The sequence below is a fragment of the Vidua chalybeata genome, chromosome 6, assembly GCF_026979565.1.
Source record: "Vidua chalybeata isolate OUT-0048 chromosome 6, bVidCha1 merged haplotype, whole genome shotgun sequence".
NCBI classification, from domain to species: Eukaryota; Metazoa; Chordata; class Aves; order Passeriformes; family Viduidae; genus Vidua; species Vidua chalybeata.
Genome location: NC_071535.1, coordinates 57,458,028 through 57,485,159, shown reverse-complemented (window position 1 = coordinate 57,485,159; position 27,132 = coordinate 57,458,028). Strand labels below are relative to the sequence as shown.

Here is a 27,132-nt window from a genome sequence, read left to right as displayed (position 1 = left end):
CCTCTAAGAATTAGAGTTGTTTAATTGTTCCCATCACTTCAGAACATTCCAATTTATTTGTGTGCCTAGAAGAGGTCAAATCAGAGCCAGTGGTTTTTTTTTTTTTTTTTTTTTGCAGAGCTGCATTGAGGTACCTTGTTGATACAACCCTTCAAAGTTTAAGAGAGCTCTGACACAAAGTGCCACACTTTTAACCACACCACCTGTACAATGCAATTGTATTTGGATCAAAACTCAGTTTTCAGACTTCTGCAGTACTAAAGCCAAGAGATTCCTTAAGCTTAAAAAAACTCTAACGTTTCTTCCAAAGTAACTTTATTGCACAATTCATACAGAAAGTTTAACATAGTGGAATGTTCTTAGCTATTAATACCATCTCTAATGTTTAAGTTACAATTTCACATTAAACCTGTAAGAAATGTTCACTTAACACAAGAAAGTTAATTTATTCTAATGCCCTCCACCACCAACAGCTATTTTCAGTAATTCACATTTTCAAGGTCTAGCTTCTAGAACTCATTGCCATGTCCATGCCAATGGATTCCTTTTCCAAAATTGTTTGCTAAATGTTGTACTTCAGGCTAAGTAATACCAACCAGTACCAAATTACTAGTTTTTCAGTGTTAAAGTATCTATTTCTCCATATAACATACAGTACATATATTTTACAAGGCACACATTACAGTATCTACATCACAGCATTGTGAATTACAGCAACTTAATTTAAAAAAGCTGTACAGAATACAAAGTTTACTTTTTCACTATTTAAATAATTTTTGCATTAGTTTATATTGTAACTGTCATTATGCTGCAATTAACAACCTGTTTGCATCATTATAAAATTACATTTTAAGAAGTTCATGTAAGTTCTCAGCAGAAAGTCAACTTATAAAATCTCAGTTCAGAAGTATAATTCTTGAAGTACTTGAAAAATAAAGTTAGCTTGAGGCTTTCATTTAGATGCTCTTTCTGTTCCAGTGATATAAAAACTTTAAAAAATTCAAAGATTATCTGAAAGTTCTGAACATGGACTAATGCAAGCTCAAAATGCAAAAAGAAACCAAACTAGTGCGTGATTAGGAATATTTGCACATGTTTTAGTGGGAAATCCTGGGCCAGTAATGATTTCCAGCCCAAACAACAACCACCCTTATGCAACCAAACACTCCATACATTTACTGAAGAATATCTCATTGCTATCACTGGCTTAAGAAAGGGGGAAAAAAATAGTTCTCAGCTATATACACTCCTAAAAGGATTTTTCCATAGCTAAATACAGATTTACACACTAAGCCATACAGGCTCTCAGATGACAGACACATGAAGGGTACATTGCTTCTCTGTCTTAAAACCTCTGATAAAATTGACAATGGTGTCACAAGCCAAGCTCAAACACATGCCATACTCTGTGCACATTCTTTAACAAACTGATGTAATTAAGTTATTTTGTAGCCAATTAAGAAAAATAACCTAAATATGCATATCTACATGTGCACATGCCTTTTAGTTCAGCACCTGTCTGTGACAAAAGGACTTAAGCCTTATGGCATCATGGAATTTTAACAGGTATGGTAAGGAAAAATGCAGTCTTCACAGTAAGCAAGATTTATGCTGTTATTCCCTCAAATGCTACACTTGAATGTTTTAACTTGAGGTTACTGAGTGAGAAGAAGTAGTATTTGTTAATATATATATATATATAAGATGAATTCTCTACAGTAGCCATTAATTTTCATAACACTATTTATGCACAAGAGGCTTAAGATGGGTTTCCTGAATACTAACAATTTTAGACTGTCTAAACTCAGATCTTAAAGACTTTATTCTGCTAGACACAAAATACTGTTGCACTCCAGTTGAGATATCCCTTTTCCAAGCTGTCACATGTGCATCTCAGTCCAAGCCACATTACTCTTAAAGAAGTTTCCCTCTGCTACATAAAAGCATATTGCACTTGTAGATATAAAGTAGAGCACCCTTACTTAGATTATCACTTGTAACTCTTCATATACCTTTTAACTCTGATCTCATCACTTCAATAACTCAAGAGGAGCAGATAAAACCACAGCATCAGACTAAACTACACCTTAAGTGCTAATTCAAATAAAGGCATTCAGATATACCCAATGTTCAAAAATAATTCTAGCTGTTCTTTATCAAAAACTACTGAGAAGCTGATTTACTGCTTTTAGGATTGTGTACGAAACTGTTTAATGTTTCCAAGCTAATAAGATTATGCTAAATATCATTAAAAATATTTTAAGAGATAAGTTTTGTTAGAAGAAAAAAGGGAAGAGCACAAGTACATTTACAGACCTGCCTACACCCTCAAAAACAGATTTAAAATAATTAATACTAAAAGTCATAACAGATCAGATTAAGTATCTGTAAACACTAAGAGCAGCAATAACTTCCTACTGAAGAACAGGCAGTGGGACATCTTCAAGTTTCAACAGTAAAATTTCAAATTAATAACCACTAGTGCTAACTCATCATCTTTATTCACATTAGTTGTGAATAAGGGACTGCTTTTAAGGATAGGAACTGTGAGGTCAAGCCATCTACCATGGTTCATCTGTAGCAGTACACTGTGATGCTCAAAGGGCAGTTTGCAGTTGTAGTTGTGCTGTTACAAGTTGCTTCGTTGAGTAGTCGAACCGTTAATTAATATCAAACGCTGTTGTTAAAGTAAACTGTGTTAATGATCAAAGAGGTTGCTGGAAGAACAGTTTAATAACGAAGACTGCACACACAGAGACTTGCTCAGATACCCTGTGCTTTAGGAGAGCAGCGCAGACTCACAGCGGCCAAGAGGAGAAGGAAAGGACAGACTGTGGAAGAACGGCAAGGAGGGGTAAAACCAGACGCTGGGGAAAACAAAAGCTTCAAGTGCTTCTGCCATGATCAGCCTGGTGGGTAGGGTCAGGGTCTGTGGGGCTGCCCCGCCTCATCCACCATGTTAAGGATGTAAGTGGCAATGTCATCTTCTGTAGGGGCCTCTGACACCACCCAGGAATCTCCTGCCCCAGTCACCTGCCGGCGGCACACAGGACAGTTTCTGTGGCGGTCACTCCTGTTAGGAAGGCACAGAAATGAGTGGTTTTCACTGATGGTCTTTTGCTGGCCAGAAAAAGCCAAAAGAGCCCCCAAAAGGACAAACAAAACCCAACCAAAACCCAACCCAGTGAGAACTTGAAGAATGATCACATTAACTGAATTAGGCCACCTATCTATTTTGTTTGATTAAAAACTTCTTTCTTTGTTAGAAAGACTTCTGAATGAAGCTCCATTCTTTGAGTGATAATTTGAAATCATGTTCCTCCTAATCCTTTCCTCAGGTCAGACAGGATGAATCTGGCTACCTGGCCAGAAAGTTTAAATGGAAGTTCACTGTCTAAATTAATTCTCCTATCTTCAGGAATTCAGCTGAGGTCCTTAGAAACCAATCTCCATAGGCTTCCTAGATAAAGAGAAGAAGGAGCCTTTTCCTGGGTCACACAGCCCACAGAAGTTTAGAACTGGTCCCTTGGAGTCCCAACCCCCTCCACCATCTCAGGGGTCCCCAACACTTATGTTGGGTTATGCTGGGAGCCTCCATTATGCCTAAATAAAGAGGAGATCCACCTTAAAAATTACAGACAAAAAAAAAAAAAAAAAAAAAAAAAAAAAAAAAAACATGGTGCAACTGGAACTTAGTGAGGAGTTCAGCTGATTCATCAGCCAAAGCAGCATATAATCCACTCTCCAGCAGAGTCACTAAACTAAGCCCTGTCCTGCCAATAGATGTTAGGATATTTTCCCAGAAGAGAGAAATGACTTGCTGTATTCTGAGATCCAGTGATTTTTTACTATATTTTTTCCTTGTGGAAGCCTGGTGTTTGTTATAAGAATAACTTCCTTGCTAAGTCTTTCAAAAAGCCACAAAAAAATTCTTATGCACAAATTATGTGTAAACCCATTTGCATTAACTAGCCAAAAAAAATCACTTTTTTAACAGAGCAGGTCTGTGTCCCCTAATGCCAGACTGCCAGGACACTTCACTAATCCTTGAAGGCCTGCATGGTCAGATAAGAGCTGTGTTCCTCCACAAAGGAATTCTTCTCTCCCACTTTTCCAAGAACTGGAAAACATCTCTGTATCAGAGATGCAGAAGCTGAAAAGGTGTTCAGTTTATTGTGAAGCTGAACATTGTAAGCTACACATTATATATATATATATATAAACTTGAAGGTGCTGGCATGGAGAAGAAACATCTTTCTGGAAGAGTCTGATAAATCAGTAAATTGTATGCTATTTATTTGAAGTGAAAGCATAACATAAGGAAAAAACCTCTCTGACAGTTATTTCCCAAGTGACAGACAGTCCAACTTGCCTTCATATCTGCACAGTCTTAACAAATTTTAAATGAGATTTTGTGAAGCATAACATGCCAGCATCTGCATATATCATCTTCTCAAGTTTCTGAGCAAGGTTGTAACGATTCAATCTTAGAAGAATAAAAAGATGTAAGAAATTACAAAACTAATGCTGAACAGCATTTTCACATCTCTTTTTTACAAAATTTCCTGCCTTCCTTCTGCTTCAGTCTACTTTTACTCAATTTTAAATTATATGGCAACCATGGAATCTGTCAAATCAAACTGAAACATGCATACAATAAAATAATTAATATATATTAATAATTAATATATATTAATTATCATCTATATTACCATTTATCAATGCACTTCTGGCAGAAACTGTGAGCACACGGCAGGATTAAATCAGCACGCCCATCCATGCAGATGCAACATTCCTCTTCATCTGTCAGCTGTTTAACCCTGCAGAAGAGAAGACACTGTTTTCTTCCAGATGTTTGATATTTATGTCCCAGTTATTACATTTTGCATAATAATTAGTGATGGCCAGAAAGAAACACCTGTGCTTTTAATCTGTGAATGGACTGCTTATGTCATCCCAGCCTATGTCAGCAGTGAACTAAACTAAGCCAGAATGTGCATTCATTTCTTGTGTCAGGTTTTTGTGTTCGTATTTGTGTCAGGTGCTTTTGGTGTTGCCAAGGGTTCTGGAAATCCCTTTTCATATCAACAAGGAAGTGTGAGGAGTTGTAACTGCTTCGTATCACATGACTGGGCAGAAGAACAGAAACACTGTTTACATTAAAGGCAGGAGAAGAACCTGCCTTCCTGTCACTGCACCTTAGGCTGAACTAATTCATAATGAATGTTGCCACATTTCTGTGTGCTGGTTTATATCCTAGACAAAAACATGCATGTCAAGAGGATCACTACCAGAATGCAGGTTCACTCATCTCACATGGTATCAAAATGCCAGGAGCTGAACTGCTCATTAGATTGAAAAGGGTGACTTTAGCTTGCAATATGCTCCGTATGATCGCTCCTCAAATTAGGACTCTCAAAATGATTGTTACCACAGCTTTTCCAGTTAAACTCTCAGGTGTTTCTGTTGGTGGGGAAGTTTAAAAATTATCTCACTACGCAAGACAGATATTGACATTTTATATCTTTTCCCCAAATATTAGATATCTTTATCTAATGTTCTTATCAGGAGTATCTCAAATACTGGCACCATCAAGACTTCTCAAGTGCAAAAAGGTGCAGACTCCTCAGCTTTCACTGGCCTAAACAGATATGTAAAGTTTGTAATTTTATAGTCACAGCTCACTTCCAAAACAACCAAGGAAGTGCTCTAAAATGCTTGGGTTTTCCAAAAACCCTGATTAAGGAATCCCTGTTCTGACCTGAGGGACCGAGATAGTGTTCTAGAAAAAAATAGCATTTCAGGAGTTAGTCTGCCTTAATGACTACTGACCAGACCATTTTTGCTTAGGTATCTAAGGGAGCTTGTCAAATACAGATTCATTTTTGATCTGCACAGAATAGCCAGCTACTGAACAGCAGTCAACATGCCTTTGTTTTATCTTTCAGTAGGTCCTTGGGGTTTCCTTTTTAATTTGCTTTTGGATAAATTACTTTAAAATGACAGATTTTGTTTACAGATGGTAGTTTGCATACAATGAGGACAACAATTTCCAAGAAGCCTGCTGTGTTCTTTAGACCTGTTCCCTTCTCGTTTTCCTCCCCCATGCAATTCTGAGTACTAACCTTTAAGAGCACTTGAATTTTTGAGATTTGCTGGTGTCTATACAAGCAATTACACAAGGCCTATTTATAAAGCTTCTGCAAAGTCAGCTTTAGTCACAGTACTAAGTTCCTGAAGAAACAGTAAAATAAAGGAGTGACAGACAAAGGAAATGCTTATCTCTTCGTTATCAGAAAGCATAAACCACTTAGGCATATTTTGAATGCTCTGAATAGGAAGTGGATGTTGTAGAGATATGGGGTATTATTCTAGGGGAAAAAGTTAAGAAGAATTGAACAGATAACACTTACTATTTTTAGATAGTGAGGGCTAACTTTGCAGAGCTGAAAAATGTCTGAAGGTGAGAAGAACTGAAGCAAGTGGGTGGTCATCACAGAAGAATATACAGAAGATTTCACTGGTGTAGAATACTTAAAGGTGCTTCAGCTTATATTTTCCTTAGTAACTTGAAAAACTTGGCTAAGACACAAGCTCACCAAACTGCATCATATTAGCAAAGAATACTGTTTTTATTTGTGACTGATACTGCCTCAAGTGATGAAGTTTACGAACAAGAAGGATGCTCATCTCCCCTGTCTCCAAGTCTGAAAACTGAAAAAGAAACTCACATAGGAAATCTCTTATTTTCCTATTGACTTTAGCAATATATATAGTTGCTTAAGTTCTTTGCCTAAGAATCTGGGGTCTATGTTGTTTGATTTGTTTGTTTGAAGCAAAAGACCATTTCCATAAAAATGTGTGTTCTGGTATAACCTTGAGAAAGCAATTTTCTTGTTCTTTCTCAAACATGTTCACAATTTACAGGAAATTGAATGAAATGAAAATAATACCTTCTGCAATCCACTGACTTAGAAAAACCAGAGGGCTCTGTGAGGTGACAACACAGGTGACCCCTTTTTCATTTCAACAGCTGAAGTGTGACACTCAGGCTGTTCCATTAAAATACCTGGCTGCCAGCTCTTCACTGGTGAACATAGAGAACTCTACCATTTACTACCTTTTCTTGTAAAACCTAGCTCTACCTCACTTTAAACTGAGTTAGAACCATGAACTTATTCAAGAAAAGTAAGAAATTACTGGTAGTAGCAACACTTCCACAAAAGGGAAAGGGTGACAAGCTTCTTGCTTTTACATTCAGTTTGAAATTAAGTTATTGCAGGTGTTGACCTCAGTCTTTTGTTTTTCCTCTGGTTAACAAAGTAGAAGGTCAACATGAGTGAGACAATTCACATTTTTCCAGTCTTGCAAGTTAAATTATTACCATAAAGGATGGGTTTCTAGTGGCAACAGATGGGAACTTTCACATGCCAAAATGTAAGAGGAAGAGAAAGTTTAAGTGGAACAATAACAAAATCTGTTTAAACAAACACTGTCAAACCCCCTGGATTTGTAGCTGCAGCTGATTCCGTTTCCTCCTGTTTCCTTATTCAGGACATTCAACATATACTATGTTTCTATTGGAACTGATCTCTAAAAGGGCTGTTCTGAAGCTAAGGTATGGTAGCACCATATTTCAGGATTTCACCCAAGTGCACTGCAGCTCCCTTGTTGCATGGGAAGGTGTCTGTCCATGTTTGTGATGGTACAAAGCCTGCAGCTATCAAGAACGAGCAGTTCTCATCAGCAGGTACTTGTAGTTCAGTTTTGAAGCACAACTCCCAAAATGCTTATGTTGTAACTGGGTCAGAAGCTAAAGTGTATCAAAATACCTTCCCATCCACAAGCTGGCCTGACACGAAGACAGAGACCTCCAACTCTCAGCAGCTTCTTCAGAAGTATCACTCTGTGCAAGAACTCCTGCTGCTTGACTGGTGATGTCTTTATAAAGTTGAGTGAACTGATATAAGTTCAAGATTCTGGAAGCTTCCACGATGCCACTTGTTTTATTTATCTTAAGATATGAGAATTGTTTACAATTACTTATCAGGTTTTAACTTGGCATTGCTCAGAATGTTTGTAAAGCACTGCAGTTCTCATGTAAGGCAGTAGTCTCCTTCCCAAGTGTCCTTCACCACATTAACAAGCTGCAGTCTGCCTCAGCAGGAGTCAGGACTGCCCACAGCTGCTGCAGCTGAGGAACACCACAGGCAGCACCACAATTTCAGAGCAAGGCAATTGCCATCACTACTCAAATGGATTCAGGTGTGAGTAGGGACCTAATGACCAAAGAAATGGCTGAACTTAGAACCAAGCACAGGATAATCAGTCATTTGATACCTGAACTAAAAATTGCCTACAGTGATGGCTGCCTTAATGAAAATTGGGAGCAAACAGAAAACTACAAACTGTTGGTTTCAAACAGAGTTTGAGGGTTGGCTTGTTTAACCACATCTTAAGATTGCTCAGAGGATTCAGGATCATTAAAGGACTTTAATGATAGGATAGAGAGGGGGAAATCTCCTCATTAGACAGAGCAAATTTCATAAGTTTTTGTCACAAATGAAAACATTTAACTTTTAGATTGGTTTTCTAAGGGATTAGACTATGTACAGGCACACTAGTTCAATTAAAAATGCCTGGAAGACCTGATTAATTTCTACTACTGACCTCAAAATCTACAGCTGGCAGTTTGTTGTACCATTCCATTACTTGACCTCACAAATCACCTGCATTTGTAACTAAAGGGCTGTAAGTGCTCCACTGGAAGGCATCACTCCTTTAAGCTTAGTTATAAAAATGTTTTTGTTGCCATGTTTTTTGCAGAAACTTAGAATTTAGACTTAATTTATGTCCAACAGCATCTTTGAATACATCATCTGTATCAAAACACATGTAGCAGGTGTTGGATTTTACAAGTAAACTGACAGTCCTTGAATCTGTGCATACAAACTGCCCATCAAATTAAAATGTTCACACTTACTTTGGTACATATTATCCTAACGATCACCTTCCAGAAAGCAGAAGAATCAGACCCAGGCTGCACTTCAAATAACAGATGTTTGTCTTGTCCAGAAGCCAATTTTGCAGTACTGAAACAAAGCAACATCAGTTCAGTGCCATGTGCTGGACCTGCAAAAATCAGCAGCCTCAGCCAAGTGAGATTATTTATGGATCACCTGTCTGCTCTCCATCCTTAAAAGAGATTTTAGCAATACTGCCCAGGGGCATCCAAGTATAGAGTATGATTTTCTTAGCATGTCATTGAATACACAATCCATTTCACTTTATACTGCACAGCAAACTTCAGAAAATGTTGTGCAACTCTTTTGATACAGCATCAACAAGCAGGTGTACTTTACAGACATTTAAATTCATATATATTCTCACTGTTTATTATACTGATCACACCATGTTGTCTCCAATCTGAAAAGGTTATTTCCTCAACAGGTATGTAAAAAAAAGCCTGTGACTACCAGTGTATGCTGATGAGGTGTATTTTTATTAGTACATATTAATAATGAGGTAGTCACATGAACATGTCAGGTGACCTAAGATTTGTTTCTTTAGTGGAACACAGACACAACAATCTATTCCATAAGAATCAGAACACATTCAGGCTTAAGTAAACACTGGAAAGAAAGAAACCACTTGAATAACAGTATTTTGGAGTGAATTATACTAATATATGCCTGGAGTCTCAGGCAAAACATCAGGTTATGCTCTTCAAAATCTATTTATGTGTCTACCCAGAAGACAGCTATGTGTTTTTCAAAGTCATTCACAAAAGTATGACCCTCTCCAAGATAATTTCTAAACTGAATACAAATTCACATTTTAGTTAAATAGCAAACATTTATTTTTAATATTTTTATTTATTTTATATTCTATATTTTATATATTTAGTTAAACAGCCCTTATTCAGAGTGTGTGTGTGCTTCCACTTCATTTTATCACTCTCATTGTATGCCATAAATACAGGCTAAAAATGACAACACTGCTTTTTTGCTCATTTCCTTTTACTGTCATTGTACTGGTCTAGCAAAAGGCAGGCTATGAAAAATCTGACAAAAAAGCAGCCTTTTGTTTGGGATTATCTGGGTCACTGGTTTGGGATACATCTCACCCTTAATGAGGAGCAGCCTGGCATGTCTGCAGAGGTGGCAGAGATGGTCACAAACAGTTCTGTCTCAGGTGCCACCCTCCTCATGTAGATCTGCTGTCCCTACAGGCTCCTATTGCTCCTTCCTACCCAAACTGACAAGCAGAGAAGAAGCAGCCAATGCTTCAGGTGGAAGGGAGAACAATAAGGGGCACAGGTGACACTAACAAAATGATGATTCTAAATTACTTCTTGGGAACTTTTAAGAGAGAGCAGCGCTTGGTGGAAGAAGAGTACTGCAGAGAATTGAATTTAAGGAGGAGAAAGGCTTGATTTTGAAGTTTAATTAGACCCATTATAAAGACATAAAGAAATGAAGGATACATTTCAAAACCATCAGGCCAGTTCTGGCTTAGCCAGCACACAATAATATATTGCATAAAAGGTCTCTGTAAAACACCAAAAAAAAAAAAAAAAAACCAAGAAGCAAAGTTAGGCTTACATATCATTGAGTTCAGCTACTCTTCCCAGAAACTCTTCATAGGTTAGGAAACCACTTTCTTGAACCAAAGAGGCATGCTTTGCTACTTTTTCTGGCAACTTGTTAATTACAGTTTGTGTGTGGTTTGAAATCTGTTGACCCATGGTGAAGCTCTTCACCTCAGTTCTGTAGAGAGAAGTTCTCATTCACTTGTAGAGTCCCTGCCGAAAATATATGAGCATTACATTTGTGTGTTTGTGAATGGCTACTCCCTCACTTTCTTTTAGCCTACAGTAATTATTCCACAAGTAACACAACCTGAACAGTCAGAGAGTCTGGAATGTGGCATTATAACCTTACCAGAAATGTACTATTTTGCTTATTAATATTTAATTATATTAAATTGAGATAACTTTCCCCACAGATTCAGCTCCAACACACACATATATAAATACATCCAATGGAATGGAAAAAAAAAATCTTAAGATGACAATGGTAATTTATGACAATCTTTGTTTATTCTAAATACTCGTGCGTGTGACTATCAGAATGTCTGCAAATAAGCACATCAATGTCTGTTTATACATAGACATCACATCAGGAATCAGCTTTCTTACATCAAACTTACATTGGCAGATTAAAAGAGCTCCCACAGCATTCTGAAACTGGTAAGCCAAGGAATCCATGTGAGTATAAACCAATTGGGAGACCTCCCAATCCACACAAAACACTCATCTTCAGGCTGTATTACAGAACTGACTTGCTCAAATGTCTCCAACTCCAACTTACTTCATCTTTCCTTCACACCCAAATCTTTGTCCCCAAAAGTCTGCCAAAGGATTAATGCCATGCCCTCTGAGTATTTATCTACTTACTTCCCTTGGTCCCCCTGCAATTGACTTCCCCCAAAATGCCTCTTTGCAGAGTTCATTGTTTGTCAAGCAAACCAGTTGTGTCAGGCCCTTTTAAGACTTCTACAGACAGAGGTGTGCGAGGGCAAGGGAACTGCAGAACATCCACCTAAACTCCCACACGGAGCAGTCTGACAGGAGCTGCGTTACAAACTCCTGATGGGAGGCATCACAGAGAAAGCAGCACTTTGCCCTGCAGGTAGCTGGAGCAGCACTTGGGCTTAACCCCGCCCAGAACAAAATTCACAGCTGTTGAGATCTCAGCACGGTGCGAGAAAAACACAGCACACCAAGCGAGCTCCTGTCAGAGCATACTGAAGTACTACGCAATTTCACCACAGTAAGGTTCCAATTTACGGCTGGAATCGCGACCAATTTCTGTTCCCACACAGATATGCTCCCCCTCCAGCCACTTTTCTCCTTCCCGATACGGCTCCAGTCGCCTCCTGCCCCGCTCTCCGGGGAGTCTCCGGTGAGCACACGCCCAGGCCCGCACGTCAGCAGCACAACCTGTCACCGTCCAGACACCTCCTCCCGGATCTCCCGGGCTTGTGCTCTCCCGAGCTCCCCGTGCCTCCTGCGGGCCAGCCGAGCTCAGCACCTAAATCCCAGCACTGAAAAGTTTGGGGAGAAACACACGCAAGGATGTCTGCAGAACTGGATATCGGGAGAAGTTCCACCCCAAGGGTGGTCGAGCACCGGAACAGTCCCCAGGGCAGCGGTCACCGCACCAAGCCTGAGAGAGTTCAAGAAGCGTTTGGACATCGCTCTCAGGCACATGGAGTGACTCTTGGGGTGTCCTGTGCAGGGACAGGAGTTGGGCTTTGATCCCTGTGAGTCCCTTCCAAGGAAATATTCCTTATTGTTCACCCCTCAAGACCCCGCACACCCCGCGTCACCCGCTGACCCACGAGGCGCCCCGAGCGGCGCGGACGGCCCGGACACAGCCCCTCACGGCCCAGGCGCGCCCCGCCCGCCCTCCCCCGGCGCCGGCCCCCCGCGCCGGGCGCGGGACGGGCCGCGCTCAGCCCGGCTGCGTCACGGCCGCCCCGCCCGCTCCCCCCGCCCGGCCCTGCCCGCACCCGCCGGCTTCCCCCGGGCCGGGCCTTGCGCTCGGCGCCCGAGGGGCGGCGGGGAGGGGGGGGGGGGTCCCGCCCAGCTCACCGCATCCCGGGCCCGTCCCGCGGAGGAGCCGCCGCCGCCCCACGGGCACCGCAGCGCCGCGGCCGCTCCCCCGCGCCGCGCAGGCGCGCGCTCGGCGGCGGCGCGCGGGGGTGACGCACGCGCGCGGCTCGCGCCGTTGCCGGGACACGGCGGACGCGCGGCGGGAGCGGGGCCCGGGCGGCTCTGCCCTCAGCGCCGCCCTCACAGCGGCCCCTGCGCCGCTCACTGCCCGCCGCGTCCTCCCCTCCCTCCTGGTCCCGCCCGTATGGCCGCTGCACCCAGGGCAGCCCGCGGTGGCGTTGCCGCTGAGCGGAGCGGGCCCCGCCGGGACGTCCTTAGAATCACAGGATCGGTTAGGTTGGAAAGGGCCTCTGATAGCATCGAGTCCGGCCTGTGACCGAACACCACCGTGTCAACCAGACCGTGGCAATGAGTGCCAAGTCCAGTCGTTCCTTAAACACCTGCAGGGACGGTGACTCCACCACCTCCCTGGGCAGCCCATTTCGATGTCTGATCAACCTTTCTATGAAGAAATTCCTGCTACTGTCGAACCTGAAACTCCCCTGGCACAGCCTATGTCCTCTCATCCTGTCGCTGCTTTCCTGGGAGAAGAGCCCGACCCCCTCCTGGTCACAGCTTCCTCTCAGGCAGTTGTAGAGCGTGATAAGGTCATCCCTGAGCCTCCTTTTCCCCAGGCTAAACACCCCTAGCTCCCTCATCATGGTTTTGCTCCCGGCCCTTCCCCAGCTCCATTGCCCTTCTCTGGGCTCGCTCCAGCCCCTCAATGTCCTTCCTAAGGGGCCCAGAACAGGTCACAGCACTCGAGGTGTGGCCTCAGCAGTGTCCAGTGAAGGGGGACAATCCCTGCCCTGCTCCTTCTGGTCACACTCATCATCCATTCTGACACACAGCAGAAGTGCTGTATAGAGCTGGTTTGTTTAAGAAACACTCTCTAATAGCTGGACTGACAAAAATGGGATCACTTTTCACCTTGCTGTACCCTCAGCAGATGCACACTCAGTGCTGCACTGCCTAGGATTCACAGTGCCTTCACTCTTAACTGTGAGCTCTATTAAATAGTGATTTAAATGATGCTGAGTGCCTGGCTCAGTGGGATCATTCCAGGCCACAGCTGCTGGTGCAAATCCCGGTCTGCAGGGAGGATGTGGGTGGTGGATGTGAGTGGCAAAGGTCAATGCTCACTGACCTCTTCACAACAAAAAGCCCCAATACCCATAAATGACAACAAGCCATTGAGAAACAGACATCCTAGAACATCCTCTGGGTCATCCATATCCTGATGCTGCAATATTTAATTATACTTTTTTTTTTTCCTTAATTTTAAGAGGAGAAAAGGAGTAGTACTTCCCCTTCCTGCCTGCTTCTGTTCACACATGGACACACGTACTTCCCACACCAAAGGCATCCCTATATGCCAGACAGGGATTGGGCTGGACTGGAAACCTTGCTGTATTTCCTGCAGGCCACGCACCCCTTTTGCCTAAGGTCAGCAAACATCTGTAGCCACAGTGTGGGAATCTGAGTGGTGTTACCATCAAGTGACAAGTACAGACTGTGCTCCCCTGCTCACTGGGATGAGTTATTTGTCCAAGGTGCTTGAGCAGCTCTGGCACATCAAGGAGCTTCAGAACTGTTGAGAAGGTCTCGTAAAAAAAAAAAAAAAAAAAAAAAAAAGCACAACACTTGAGAAAAATCAGAAACATAATGAAGAATTTCTCTTAAGTTTCTGCTACCTCTAGTTAAGGGTTTGGTGTTTGACACTCTTGGTCTAGGTACTTAAATAAATGCTTCCTGTTTGCATTGTAGTAGTGCATCCCTTGCAATTCCATTAAACAATGAGCAGGAATGTTTTGTACTTTCCAATTCCAATGTGACTGAGTTGTGCTAACTGCATAGAGCAATATCAAATAGAGTCCTTTTTGATTAGTACTTAGAGCTGCCTTTATTCCATACACAGCAGTGTAACAGCTCCTTTAGCCATTGTGGTGTTGGCATAAATTGGGTAGTGAAATGGAGGGCAGATCAAACCATGTGCATTGGTCAGGTAGCAGTGGGATGAATGCTGAGTTTTTAAGGTACATGATAAAATAAGACACTTAGAGGTTAAGGCAATATCTTATTAAAACAGGATAATTTTTTTTTTTTTAGCAATTAAACAACTCAGGGGAAAAAAGCAGCCTTATTTAGCTCTGAAACAGAAGCAACATTATCTCTTGGCTGTAGGGAAAAGAATAGAGAAACAGGTAATTTCTAATATCTAAAACATGGAAAAGAGAGGCAGAAGGGAGATTAAAAAAATTCCTAAACTACCTGGAATCCACTATGTTTGCCTGTGTCCTTAGGCCTGTTTGCTACTCTGGCACCTTCATGGCTGGTGGCTGTGGCTCTTCCTGATGGCCTTTCTTGTGCTGTCTGCTCCTCACAGAGCAATTCCATTCAGGACACAAGGTGTTATTGTGATATTTTGCAAGGAGAGGAGTTACTTAACTGGCTGGGAAAGCTGTGTCTAGTGCTGTTCTCTGTTGCACATTTTTCTGCTAAAATTCTGCTGATGGACATCTGAAATGAGCAGTTTTTAGAGCTGTACTGAATCACTTGGAGCCATAAAATATTTCTGAACTATCAAAAAAAAAAAAAAAAAAAAAGGCAAGAAAACAAAAAACAACCCAGGGAATCTCTTAAGTACAATGCTAGAACTACACTATAAATCATTACTAGTGGAATGTATAAACACTGGGCATTTTAAAAATTATGTGAACGAAAAATATCCAAGTTTGTAGTCCAGTATCCTACACTGTTGAAAACACAATATAGGTGACCAGTTCTATTGCTATTTAAAAAATTATTATTATTTATTATCATCTAAGACTATGTTTTTAAAGCTGCCTGATGGAGGAAAGAAGTCTTTCTTTGGCATAACAACCTCCTTCAAACATAAAGATAAGTTATCGAAATTCTTTATTCAGGAAAATATTTGATAAACTGCTAATGCTGTTATAACAACTAACTACTTCTGTAACATTATGGTTCTATGAATTCCTTTTACCACGAGACAGTTTTCATGAGAATAAATTGTCCAGACAAACATATCCACCACAGTTTATTTTTTAGGGAGCACCACAGACATCCCATATCACCTGAGACCTTTATTATGAAAGCCACACTTAAATACACACAAAAGATCTCCATTATAAGTCTTGTTCAAGGATTTTTTGTCCCCCTCTGTCAAATATCTCATGTGGAAGAATAATAATGGTTTCAATAAATAAAACAGTAAATTATGGTACAATGAAGGTATCTAAGTAAGTTATTCATTGCTGTGTGTATATATATATATATATCAGCATCTTTGTACCCTTCTTTGGGCATTTGAATGACAGTGGGTTAATCCTTTGAGTTTTTACTCCCTTGTAAACAGAACTGTTTCTTCTGTTTGTAAACAGACATTTTTAAAGCAGCATGCAACTACTGAATGGAAATAAGCTAATCTACATGAGAAAGAACTACAGTGTCAGCATTTTATTTTAGGCACTAGGCTAGCAGACATCCTCCAGCCAGATATAAAAACCTTTTTGTTATATATTGATCTGAAGTCCATGCAAATAGTTAATGTAGTGCATGTTGTTAATAGCATATTTCTAATTGCTTCTTTATTAAAGATGAAAAATGAGCTGTAATATGGATTTGTAGAATTTATTTCAAGTAAATAAGATGTTCCTCTGCAAGAATATTTGTTGCCAAAGATGTAATTATTAAAAAACCAAGGTTTCACATGTTAAAGATAGAGAAAATATGAGTATTTACAATCACTTATGTTTAAAAGCACTAAGTTCTGTATGCTTTATTTTATACTTCCATCAAGAACTGTACATTCTTCCCTTTAAACTTCTGCTTCTAGACATTTTACTGTGGCCTCAGGCTTAGTTTTACACTCTTCTATCTTATTTCCATTATTCTGTGTTTCCTTCTCAGGTGTTTGGTCATTTGATTTTGTCTCTTTCAGAGCAGTAGTTACAACGGTTTCTTTTTGCTGATTCTTGTTTAAAAATGGTAAGGTTTTCTTGTACCTTTAAAAAGAAAAAAAGATAGTAAAGCAGAAATACTGGCATAGTTTGGTAGTACTCAAACAGCTAGAATTAAATTACCATACTCAAGCAGAAGTCTCTCAGAGGATAGTGGCATGCTAGATCATTGTGCTTTTTCCAGCAGTGTGCTTTCTGAAGAAATATTTTGGTATTTTTTAAAAAAACAGACAATGTGTATTCAGGATTTGTGGTACACAATGATAAAGTTGTCTGGGCTGGGGTGTGAGAACTGCACACTTTTTAGTAGCATTTAATGATGTACTGTACTGAAGGTCTAAGTTTGACAAATGAGTTCAACAATTATTTTTTCTGAGAAAAACCATAGTGCAATAATAAAAACTTTCACCTTGAGTGTGACACAGGGAAAAAAAAAAGGATAGAACTGCATGAACAGGTTTATGTATCAAGAGATCACATTTCAGTGTTGCTATTTTGACACAATTGGAAATGTTTCACACTAGGCATGATTGACCAGTTAAAAGAAGGCAATATTTTTTGTGTTGCTTTTCTAAAGCAGGGAATGGCAACAGCAACAACAAACTTATCTGCATAAAAACAGGGTTTAAGATTTGTAAAATTTGTGCAACACTATTATGTCATCATCATTACTTCTCTGCTCTTTAGTGTGTATTTTAAATATTCAGTGATTGCACTCTAGAAGTTAGTTCACTCCAAGAGAGGGAAAAAAAATAAAAGCAACTTACTTTTTGATATAACAGACTGCTAGAACAACAGAAATAATGAAGAAGATGATTGCCAGTACAAGAAGTGCCGTGGGGATACCTGGAGATAAAAGTGATATAAGCACAGTGTTTTTATTTATGTACTTAAAGCTGATGTTCTGAAGGCTTAAGAGCAAAAGTCTGGATTCTTCTAAAACCAGCCTATTATAAGAGTACATACATGTGAACTGAAGAATAGAATATTAGGAAGATCAAAAGGTGAGTTACTCCTGCTCATTTCTTTCAGGATAGCCTAAAACTGGTATTTGGGCAATCCCTGACAGATACTTGTCTAATCTGCTCATTGGAGGGTTTTTACAACCTGCTTGAAGAACAGATTCTTGTTCTTAACTATTCTTACAGTTAGCATGCCTTTCCTCATATTTGGTCTGTTTCTGCACTGCTGTGCATTAGGATTGCTTACTCACACCTTGTATATCAAGAACAATTCTTCTTCAAACTTTCTTGGCTTCTTTTAGTTTTAAAAGCCTGGTGAGTTTTCCATTACACTGAGAGTGTTTGCCAAGATTTTTTTAGAATTTTTTTTTACCCCAAATCACATTAACCAGAATGAACTTACACCATTTCATATTAAAATTTATCATAAAGTATAAAATCAGATCTTAGTTCTTCTTAAAAACTATTTTTAAATCCTCTGCCCTTTAAGCCTTGTTCTGCAAAACCAAAACACTCCTATTCTGCCTCCAGGTTCAGCTTTATCAAAATGGACACTGGAACAGCAAACAAAAACAGCAGTGAACTGTTTGACTACTGACTTCTACATAATTAGCTCTTTTCATTAAATAACTACCACATAAGGCCTTTACCTCCAAAAACAACAGCATCATTCTTAAAGGCCAGGTGGGGAGTGTGCTTGGGAGAGTCAGTGGGCGAGTGCTCCTCTGGCATTGGTGTGGTGGGCCCCTCTGTTGGTAAGAGTGTTTCAGTCACACATACGACACGAAATCTCTTTTTCAGGAATTGTTCTGACTCAGTCACAGTCTCAATGGGCACTGTTGTGATATTCTCAGTCAAATCAGAGGCTGAATATGCAGCTAAGTCCCTTGATGCAGTTGATAAAGGAAATGAGGTTGTAGTTGGGTCTGGTTGACATGAATTAATCTGGACATCTGCAGCAGGGAAAAGAAATATATAAAATTTGTGTTGGATGCAGTTTTGTACATACTGCACACACATTTATTGAAATTGTTCCTCAGTCTTTTCCTTCTGGAATATTTTTTTTTTGTTCACAAAAGCTTTACCCAAACCAGGCAAATATATCCTATTTCAAACATGTGGTTACAACTTAGATTATACAGCTTTTATCATTACTCACACACACTCCTTTGAGTAACTGTGGTACTCATTTTATGATTCCATACCAAAGACTATATCCCTCATGAAAACTACTTAGAGTAATACTGCACATAAAACCCAACAGCATAACCTCCTACAGAGCAGGAGGTTTAACATTGAACCAGCTTAACTGCAGGTTCAATGTTAAAAAGTATTTCAATTATATTATATATATATATGTTCAAATATATGCATGTACTGTTGATACTTGAAAAATTAATTTGATTTCCTGTAAAATAATGTTGCCCATAAAATTTCAAATAAATCAGGCACCAGTATGAGATAATAAAGAGATTTGATTGTAAGTGGGGAGGAGAGAATGGGAAGTAAAAAACTTCAGGTTTGAAGAAAAATAAGTAATTTTCAGAAATTAAGTAATTTAATAGAAGTGGATGTTGTCTGTATAAAAATGTAGGTGCAAGTGAAGTTTTATATGGAATTGGAAAAGCTGAGTTCTAAATCAGGCTCCTGTGAAAATGTGAAAATTCTACTTTGCTAGTGAAATTCTGCATTATGTAAAGCTATAACAATTTCACTAAAGTAACAATCAGGTTAACATAAATACCAGGGAAACGATGTTTTCCAAGTGAATCCCTTTGGGAAGTCTGATGACGCAGTCACCTTTACAGAATGAAATGCCAAAGGGCAAGGGCTTGACACTTTTCCCACTATGGTTTTTCAAGAGCTTTTGGCAAGTTTTATGGCACAAGAAAATTGACAAAATGAGCTTCTGACAAATACTTTGAAATGAAATGGAATGAAATTGAAAGAAATGCCTAGAACAGGCAACAGTTTGGAAATTAAGAAAAAGGACTGCAGAATCATCCCAATGTGAAAGAGACATTTAATGGTTTTCTAACCATTGAGCAAGCTTTACTTTCTTCACATACTCTAACAGTATATATGTATTTATTTTCTTTTAATTTAAGCAAAACAAAACAAATAATTTGGAGTTATTTGCTGCCTCTTTAGCATTACCCAATCTACCCAACACTTTTGATGCAGAATAACAGACATTTCATGCAGTGAATGTGGCATAGGCCTTCTCTCTGCAGCTTTATCCTCAGTCTCTTTGGAGCCTCCAATGTTCACAGTTATCAGGCAGGGTCTCAGGTCTTTACATCTCTGCATCTCCATCTTTCTCCTGCTTTCCAACCCTTGTTCACACAGTGTTCCTGAAAACTTTCAGGATTTTTTACATATCCTCTTGCTCTTGTTATCTAAAACTCATTGGCAAAGTCTAGGAACTGATTGTAAATAATGAAATTATCCTTTTTGTGGGTCTAATTATTGAGATATTTGTCATGTAATAACCATAGAGATGGGATGCAAATAGGAACATAACATTTCTAGTTACTTATTTTTAGTAGAAGCCTTTAAGAAACAATATTGACCTATTGTGCTGAGGTGTAACTTGATATATCAAGGCCCAAGTTCTACTGTTGGATTCAGTCTGTAAATAGCCAGTGAGGGGAAGGGCAGGTCTTTTCACACTTAGGGTGATGCAAATTAAAAAGAACGGTTGGATTTTACTGATTAGGAATCTAATTAATTTTATGGTCTCTTGGCAGTTCTGGCTTATAATTTAATTTGACTTAATGGATAGACCTCCCTTTATAAAAAAAAAAAATTCCAATTTTCCTGAAGTACCCCACTCTTAGCCTTTTTGCAAGAGCAGACAGACACCTCACACACAGACACCCTGATTAAAGATTAAGTCACTCTTTTTAAAATTATCATACCCAAATAATCAAAAAATATTAAAAACATTGAGTCAACATTAAGTAATGGGAAAAGCAACTTTTCCTCTAGAGCTTTAATGGCAGCACAGCACTGTTAATTGGGATTAACTGAATTCACCTTCTGCATTCCTTGGAAGCTTCTGAGCTAAGAAGAGCTGGACAATGTTTAAGACTGGGGGGAAAGGGTCAACAAATTATAGGAAATTACTCACTTTTATGATTTTTTCATGCAGATTAAAAATAATCTAATATAATCCAAAACACACAGAAAATGCAGTTGTCATGCTTACATACCTGAGGAATTGAAACAGTAGAGATGAAATTTTTTATCCTTGCCAGCATTCCATTGTGCTATTCCAGTTTTTCCCTGACCACATTTCTGGTTGGATGTTATCCGAGGAATAACAGCAAATCCATCTTTCACCCATCCATAGCTACAATAAAAAGGATCAGTGCTTTTAGTATGAGATTTATCACCAGCCTCAGCTATGTGTGAAGGTGTTCACTAAAGCAGTGGGCCACTAACTGATGGCACATACTTGCATGTTTCAAAGCCATGTTTCAAAGCCTCTTCAACTTGTATTTTACTTGCCAACTCTAGGTTGAATGAATTACATCCTTTACTTGCTTCTGAAAAATTCGCTTTCTGATCAAGATAAATTCCTATACCCTTGATCCTGCAAGGTGAATTAATGGAACCTGTAATTAAGCCATAAAATAGTCAAGGTTAGTATTTGAATATTAACATTTATTCCTCATGAAGAATTTAAGATCAACTGAATTGAACATTTTTTTAAAATTTCTAGCTTGAGGATAGCAGAAAACTAATTTCTAGCATAAAAGACATATTTTAAAAATATAATGTATTTTTAAAACACAATAGTCTGGGATTTCAAGAGGCTTGACTCATTAGACTAAATGCATATACAGCCTTTTTTTCTCTTTTCTTTTTTGAAATGAATTCAAGCTAGCTGTTGCACCAAGGCATTGATTCTGTTATGACACCCTTCTTATTGAGATGGTAAGGTACATAACAGCAAAGAAGTTACACATAATTTTTCATGAAATTAATATACCAATAAGACAATAAAAAATTTTATAATTTCTGATGTTCCTTATTCCTCCTAAACTCTTTTTTCTTTTTTTTTTTCCTAGCTTTGATGTTCTTTATTCCTCCTATACTCTTTTTTCTTTTTTTTTTCCTAGCTTTGCATGATGCTTCCACCCCTCAGCCACTGTCAAGTGTTCCATTTACTGTGTTTGGCAGGCAGCAGGAAAAGAGGAGATAGGCCAGGTGAATGTAACACTTTTCCAGGCAGTTCATCCAGCTTTTTAAATAGCCACAGCTGGCACACTCTTTGTGACACTTGCACCAGCAAGTGCATAGCTCAGGTTACACCTGCTCTTCTTTCTCATCTGTGTTAAGGGCATAGGACAAAAATTCAGGATTTGGCACAAATAAGGATAAAGGGTATTACTATTTTCCCTCCATTTCACTGGGTGCATTTACTGGAAAAAAAATATTCTTTGGAGTTACATACAGTAATTGCCCTGTCAAATGAAACATTTCAGCATTTCATTACAGACATGTCAGATAACCACCAGCCACAGGTGTTACTTCCTTGCTCAATATGTTTGTCAGACTGTATTCACTAGGTGCGTGCGCTAACGTGTATTTCACAAAATCTGTGCTTCAGAATGCAGGCAGTCCATAAACTCTCAAGGCAGGATGAAGTGATGCCTCCAAATCCACCCCACGACTTCTTAACAAGACAAGTTAAACTGAATTTTATGAATGAAAAGATAGAACTGGCAGCCAAGCCACTCTTGTGATGAGAAGGGGATAAAAGGTGACTAAGCTTGTGTGGAGTGCTTAGAAACCAGACAGGCTTTTAGCTCCTGCTCCCACTGGGTGTGGTGGGGCTGGAAATGGCTTTTGGAAAATGATGCATCTCTGCTGTCCTTACATTTAGTTTAAATATTTGGAAAACCTGTCTTTGAATCAGGTGGCTTTATCTCAGCAGAGAGGGAAAGCCACTGAACCCTTGAGCAGTGCCCTCAGACAAATTGTGGCTGCATCCAGCCCTGACCTGAACATAAGTCAAGCCCAAACACATTGCAGGGGGATGCAGAGAAGCCCTGGTGCCCAGTGAAGCTGTGTGTGCTGTTAGCAAGGACTTCAAGTCTACTTATTTAGTCTATTATTTTCCTATCTTCAGATTTGAGCCAACACAACTTTTAAAAAATGTAATGTTGAGAAAGGAAGCTTCTCAATGACCAACTTTACAAATTTCAAATAAAGCTGAGCAGCTGACTGAAAGGAATTTAATGAAATCTTAGAAAATTACCGAGGTACTTGTGAACTGCTACACTCATTAATCATTCAATTACAGGACAAATATTTTCACGTGTATTGCAGATTAGATACACAGCATAATATAGAAATTCAGTGCCAGAAACTTAGGTTGCAAATTATAAGAAAAGTGACTTTAGGATATGGACCAAAATTGTGTCTTAAAATTTGCTAGGCCTTTTAAAACAAAACAGTGACTTAATGATACATTTTGTAAAAGTTATGAATTTCACACTGTGAGGAAGGAATCCAAATTTCACACTGTGAGGAAGTAGCTTTTTCTAGTCTCATCATAGCTCATTAAATCACCTCTGAACTCTGTTCTAAAGATGACTGAGTTTGTGCAGGAGGCAGACTAATCCTTTAGAAGTACATTATCCTTTTTGGTCCACGAGCTGCACATAGCTGTACTTTAAGCTCTGCTCTATTTAGGTAACCTAATACTGGCACATTCTGCTCAGTATTTTGGTCTTGGGTTAAAAATTCGGTTTACTGAAATAAGTGAGAAGACCTAGACAGAAGAATCTCACAGCAAGACAATGTTGCCATAGAACAGGAAGAAAATAGTTCAGTTTTTGTAAGCTGTGGATGTTGGTCTTGTTATGTATTAGTTCCCTTTTTGGTTTTTTTTTGGGGGGGCAGCTGTTGTTTTTCTCTTTGCCTTGTGTCTAACCTTCACTCTGATTTATTAGAATTCCCTTTGGCTGCTGGTGTCAGGGAGCAGCAAGCATGAGGTTGCTCCACAAGGAAGGGGGCCAGGAGCAGAGGGTGACGGGCACAGTCCCACAGCACCTCAACAGCACCACGGTGGGGACGGTGGCAGGTTTCACTGCCACCCAGAGAGGAAGACCACGAGTCAGACATCCAGAAAGTCCATTTGAGAACAGCAGGAGATGGTTCTACACATGCCTGAAGTCTATCCTGGAGACAAGGTTACCTACAGCCTAAATCCAGAGTCCATATGCGAAGCCCAGACAGCAAATTGCTACAGGAGGGAAAAAGCCCAGACAGCAAATCACTACCACAAAACAGCTCCAAGACACAGCTGGAGATCAGCCCTGAGCTTAACTGGAGCTCCTGGAGCCATGAGAATGCATGAGAAGGTGTCCCAAGGAAGGGTACTTTCTCAAGCTCTCCTTTTCCCCAGTGGAAATTGTAGTGTTGGTTTTGCTAGAGGATACTGCTGTTGTTAGGTACTCCAGTCCTGTGGAATTTCAACAGGACTTGAGCATCTAATTCACTCAATCCAGAAGTCTTTCAGTAGGTGAGAAAATCAATTGTCTGCAGTAACTGTATATGTTCTTTAACAGAAATAGAACAAGCATTAAATCCTTGGAAAACGGTGAAGGATCTGGAGGCTTCTGGTGTGCATTGTGCTTCTGCAAATATCCCAGCAGCTACTGCAGTAAGGATGGATTCTGTCAAGTTAATAATGGAATTTGAAAGAGAACTGGTGTCATATTTTGCTCTGGTATTTAAAACTATACAAAATAAAGTTACATTTCAATTGTTCTGAACTTAATCCTAAATGCAATACCAGAACTTTAAAATAAGCAGTTCTGTGGCATTTAGATTGAAAGGCTTCAGCATTTTCAGCAATTGAATTAGACCAACAATGAAAGTTTCCCTACATGCCAGTTTTTGTTGCACTGTATTCTCAAAGCCCTGTGGCTTCCTCTGCTAGAAACACATTTTTTTACACACATTCCTTCTCCACATTTTTGTTTGTAAATCCAGCTACTTTTTCCAAGACTTTAAAAAGTGGAACTTTACATACCTGTTACAAAGTAATTTTGAGCCAGGAACATCATAACCCAGATGAAAGACACTGCTGAGGTAACTCCAAGATCATTTGCCATTGTCACCAGCTTGGAAAACTCAGAAAAGTAGGAAATTCAAGGTAGTTTGTCTCCTGTGCTAAGGAAAGTTAAGGTATTGGATGCTGTCAGATGATGAGATGACTTCTGGAAAGCAACTTCGGCTGTCACTGCAGTGCTTCATAGAAAGAATGCCAGAGGCAGTGTGGTGACTGTCCCACTGCAGGGCGAGGTCACGGAGCGGAAATCCCTCATCACCCTTTCCACTGGCTTTCATGTGGGGATGGCTGGAAAATGTCACTGCTGCTGATTCACAAAGCACGGCTGAGGAAGGGAGATAAGGCTGTCAGACTGCTAAGTCAGTAAACACTTCGAAAGAAGTTTTTCTTTTGCTATTTTTTCCTGTTTTACTGATGAACAGATCATTATTCATGTTGTCTATTCATCTGGTAAATAAAACAAATCTTCTATTGTATCACAATATGCCACACAAGATTTTTCTTTTTTATTGGAATTGGAAAGGCATCCATTCCCCACTGTCCTATTTGTCTTGATGGAGTAATTTTACTTTTTTTTTTTCCCTTAGAGTTCCAGTGCAAAAGTAGTTCCCACAACACAGAGGTAATATAAAACTTATTTTTTAAGAGATTTGCAGATACACTACTACACTACTGTAAATAAGATTCCTTTTGAGACTATAGGTACAGAGGTGGCAGCCAGTGCCATCACTGCTGCCTTTTGTGACATTCCAACAAACAGCAATTCCCTTGGATTGATTCAAAACACAGATGATCCTCTCAGCTATAATTTAGAAAATCTTCAAGAAGTCTTAGCAGATTTTTTTTCCCAGAGGTTCCAATAAACACAGAGCAGGAATGGAGTTCAAGGGATGGGCTAATTCCTTTAGTGTCAGTCATGTCTGTTGTACCTACGTATTGCTGACAGATGTTTGCCTAACCTGTTCTCAAAGATTTCCAGTGAGATTCCTAACGTTTCCTCTAATATTTCCTCTTGTTCAATGCCTCACTGTTCTTTACAGTTCAAAGGTGTTCCCTACACTAACTTGACTTAGCTATTCCCTGGTATAAACCTATCACTGCTTTTCCTGCTGGCAATGGACATGGAAGTTAGTTACAAAACATAAGGGAGTAAACTATTTTATGTTTTTAAAGAGTTCTGCCTCTGCTCCCAGTTTTCTTTCAGCTAAGAAACCCCTGCTGCCTCACTCTCTTGCTCCATGTGATGCCTTGCCAATGCCAAGACTAATTAATAAATTGCTTTTCCTGCTTTACAGTTCAGAATGGTGTCAGTCTTTTTATTATTGCAATGGTATGATTTTCTAACATCACGTACAACTTGTGATTCAGCAAACCTTTGGATGTCCAGTGTCTCCAGGCTGTTTTCAGAGTCCTAGAAACACAAGTGTAACAGTGTAAAGCTACCTCTTTATACTGTGGTCTGCATTTAGAAAGTCCCCAGCCAATATATGAGATAGCATTAACTTTTAATGGGGCACAGGCACAGCTCCTGCAGCAGCATGTAACAGGGTTATTAGATGGTGCTCTGTAACACAGACAGGGCCAGAAGAGAATGCTTGGGGTCAGTGAGATCATGTCTCCATCAGCAATGATGAAATGAAAATTGGGTCACATTTGGGCTGTGATTTGGAACTGAATTTGGTAAAACTCAAGGAGATCTTTAGACAAAGTTCTAGCTCCAATTTCTGTTCCCTCCCTTATTGTGCTGTACTTACCTGCCTCTACAAAGCCATGGCAGTCAGATACTATAATCAGACTTAGCTCTCACTTGAAGAAGGCTGTAAGAGGATTCACTGGCATTTACAAGGTAGAAGCAGGAACTGATTATTAGTTATTCTGTAGCTCTTGTGGACTATAGACTGTGGCTGTAAAATACTGAGAACATTAAATGAAATCTTTCAATTGAAAATGCTTACCTTGATCTGCTAAGTATTTCCTACCATGAAAACTAATAAATAGCTGGGTTTCTGACATTTTAAAATTGCATGCTACTTGTCCTGCCAGATCTTAACATTTTGTGCTGTGGCAAAGTTCCTTTAGTCAAACTCTTGATGTTTACTAGGATTTTTAGCTGTAAAAATGAGATATACACCTTTGCAACACCAAACAAATCTATGAGCTCCTTCACAAGGTCTTACAGATTAGGAGAGGGAGAAAATAATTTTAGAATGATGAAGCAAGACTGAAATAACTTTGTTTTTTGTCTTATTTCTTCCTTTTTGTAGTTCAGCTGTTCCAAAACTGTGTGGAAGATCACTTATCTGGACTGCAACAGTACAAAAGGTCTTTAACCTTTTGGTGTGTCTTCTTTATAATCAGTGTGGTTAAAAAAAGCAGACC

General features: G+C 39.6%; 2 protein-coding genes across 12 annotated transcripts in view; both read right to left on the bottom strand.

Moving 5' to 3' along the window:
- Window positions 1-12,746, bottom strand: part of RNF141 (ring finger protein 141) — an 87,563-nt gene extending 74,817 nt beyond the window's left edge. For 9 of the 11 annotated variants that reach the window (XM_053946090.1, XM_053946091.1, XM_053946093.1 and 6 more), the window contains exons 1-5: window positions 11,212-11,815; window positions 10,605-10,804; window positions 8,984-9,092; window positions 7,833-8,014; window positions 4,713-4,820 (exon numbers count right to left, since the gene is read on the bottom strand). In XM_053946090.1, the coding sequence (XP_053802065.1) occupies window positions 4,713-4,820; window positions 7,833-8,014; window positions 8,984-9,092; window positions 10,605-10,789 (584 nt within the window). In that variant the 5' untranslated portion in view covers window positions 10,790-10,804; window positions 11,212-11,815. Of the gene's footprint in view, window positions 1-298; window positions 3,074-4,712; window positions 4,821-7,832; window positions 8,015-8,983; window positions 9,093-10,604; window positions 10,805-11,211; window positions 12,361-12,658 lie in introns of those variants that run through there. The other 2 variants (XM_053946083.1, XM_053946082.1) reach the window with 2 other exon arrangements.
- Window positions 12,747-14,371: 1,625 nt separating this feature from the next.
- Window positions 14,372-25,062, bottom strand: LYVE1 (lymphatic vessel endothelial hyaluronan receptor 1). The gene is made up of 6 exons (XM_053946907.1): window positions 24,715-25,062; window positions 21,124-21,283; window positions 20,879-21,018; window positions 18,314-18,616; window positions 17,469-17,547; window positions 14,372-16,746 (listed from the first exon to the last, which is right to left on the bottom strand). The coding sequence occupies exons 1-6, from the start codon at window positions 24,794-24,796 to the stop codon at window positions 16,560-16,562; spliced, it is 951 nt and encodes a 316-aa protein (XP_053802882.1). The 5' UTR covers window positions 24,797-25,062; the 3' UTR covers window positions 14,372-16,559.
- Between the last annotated feature and the right edge of the window lie 2,070 nt (window positions 25,063-27,132).

What these genes read in the sequence shown, in the direction of transcription:
- LYVE1 (XM_053946907.1), bottom strand. Translation starts at nt 24,796, where the DNA reads ATGGCAAATGATCTTGGAGTTACCTCAGCAGTGTCTTTCATCTGGGTT. An exon ending in CATGGCTTTGAAACATGCAA is followed by an intron (nt 21,019 to 21,123) that starts GTATGTGCCATC and finishes TTTTTATTGTAG; the next exon opens with CTATGGATGGGTGAAAGATG. An exon ending in CTACTGTTTCAATTCCTCAG is followed by an intron (nt 18,617 to 20,878) that starts GTATGTAAGCAT and finishes TCCCTGCTGCAG; the next exon opens with ATGTCCAGATTAATTCATGT.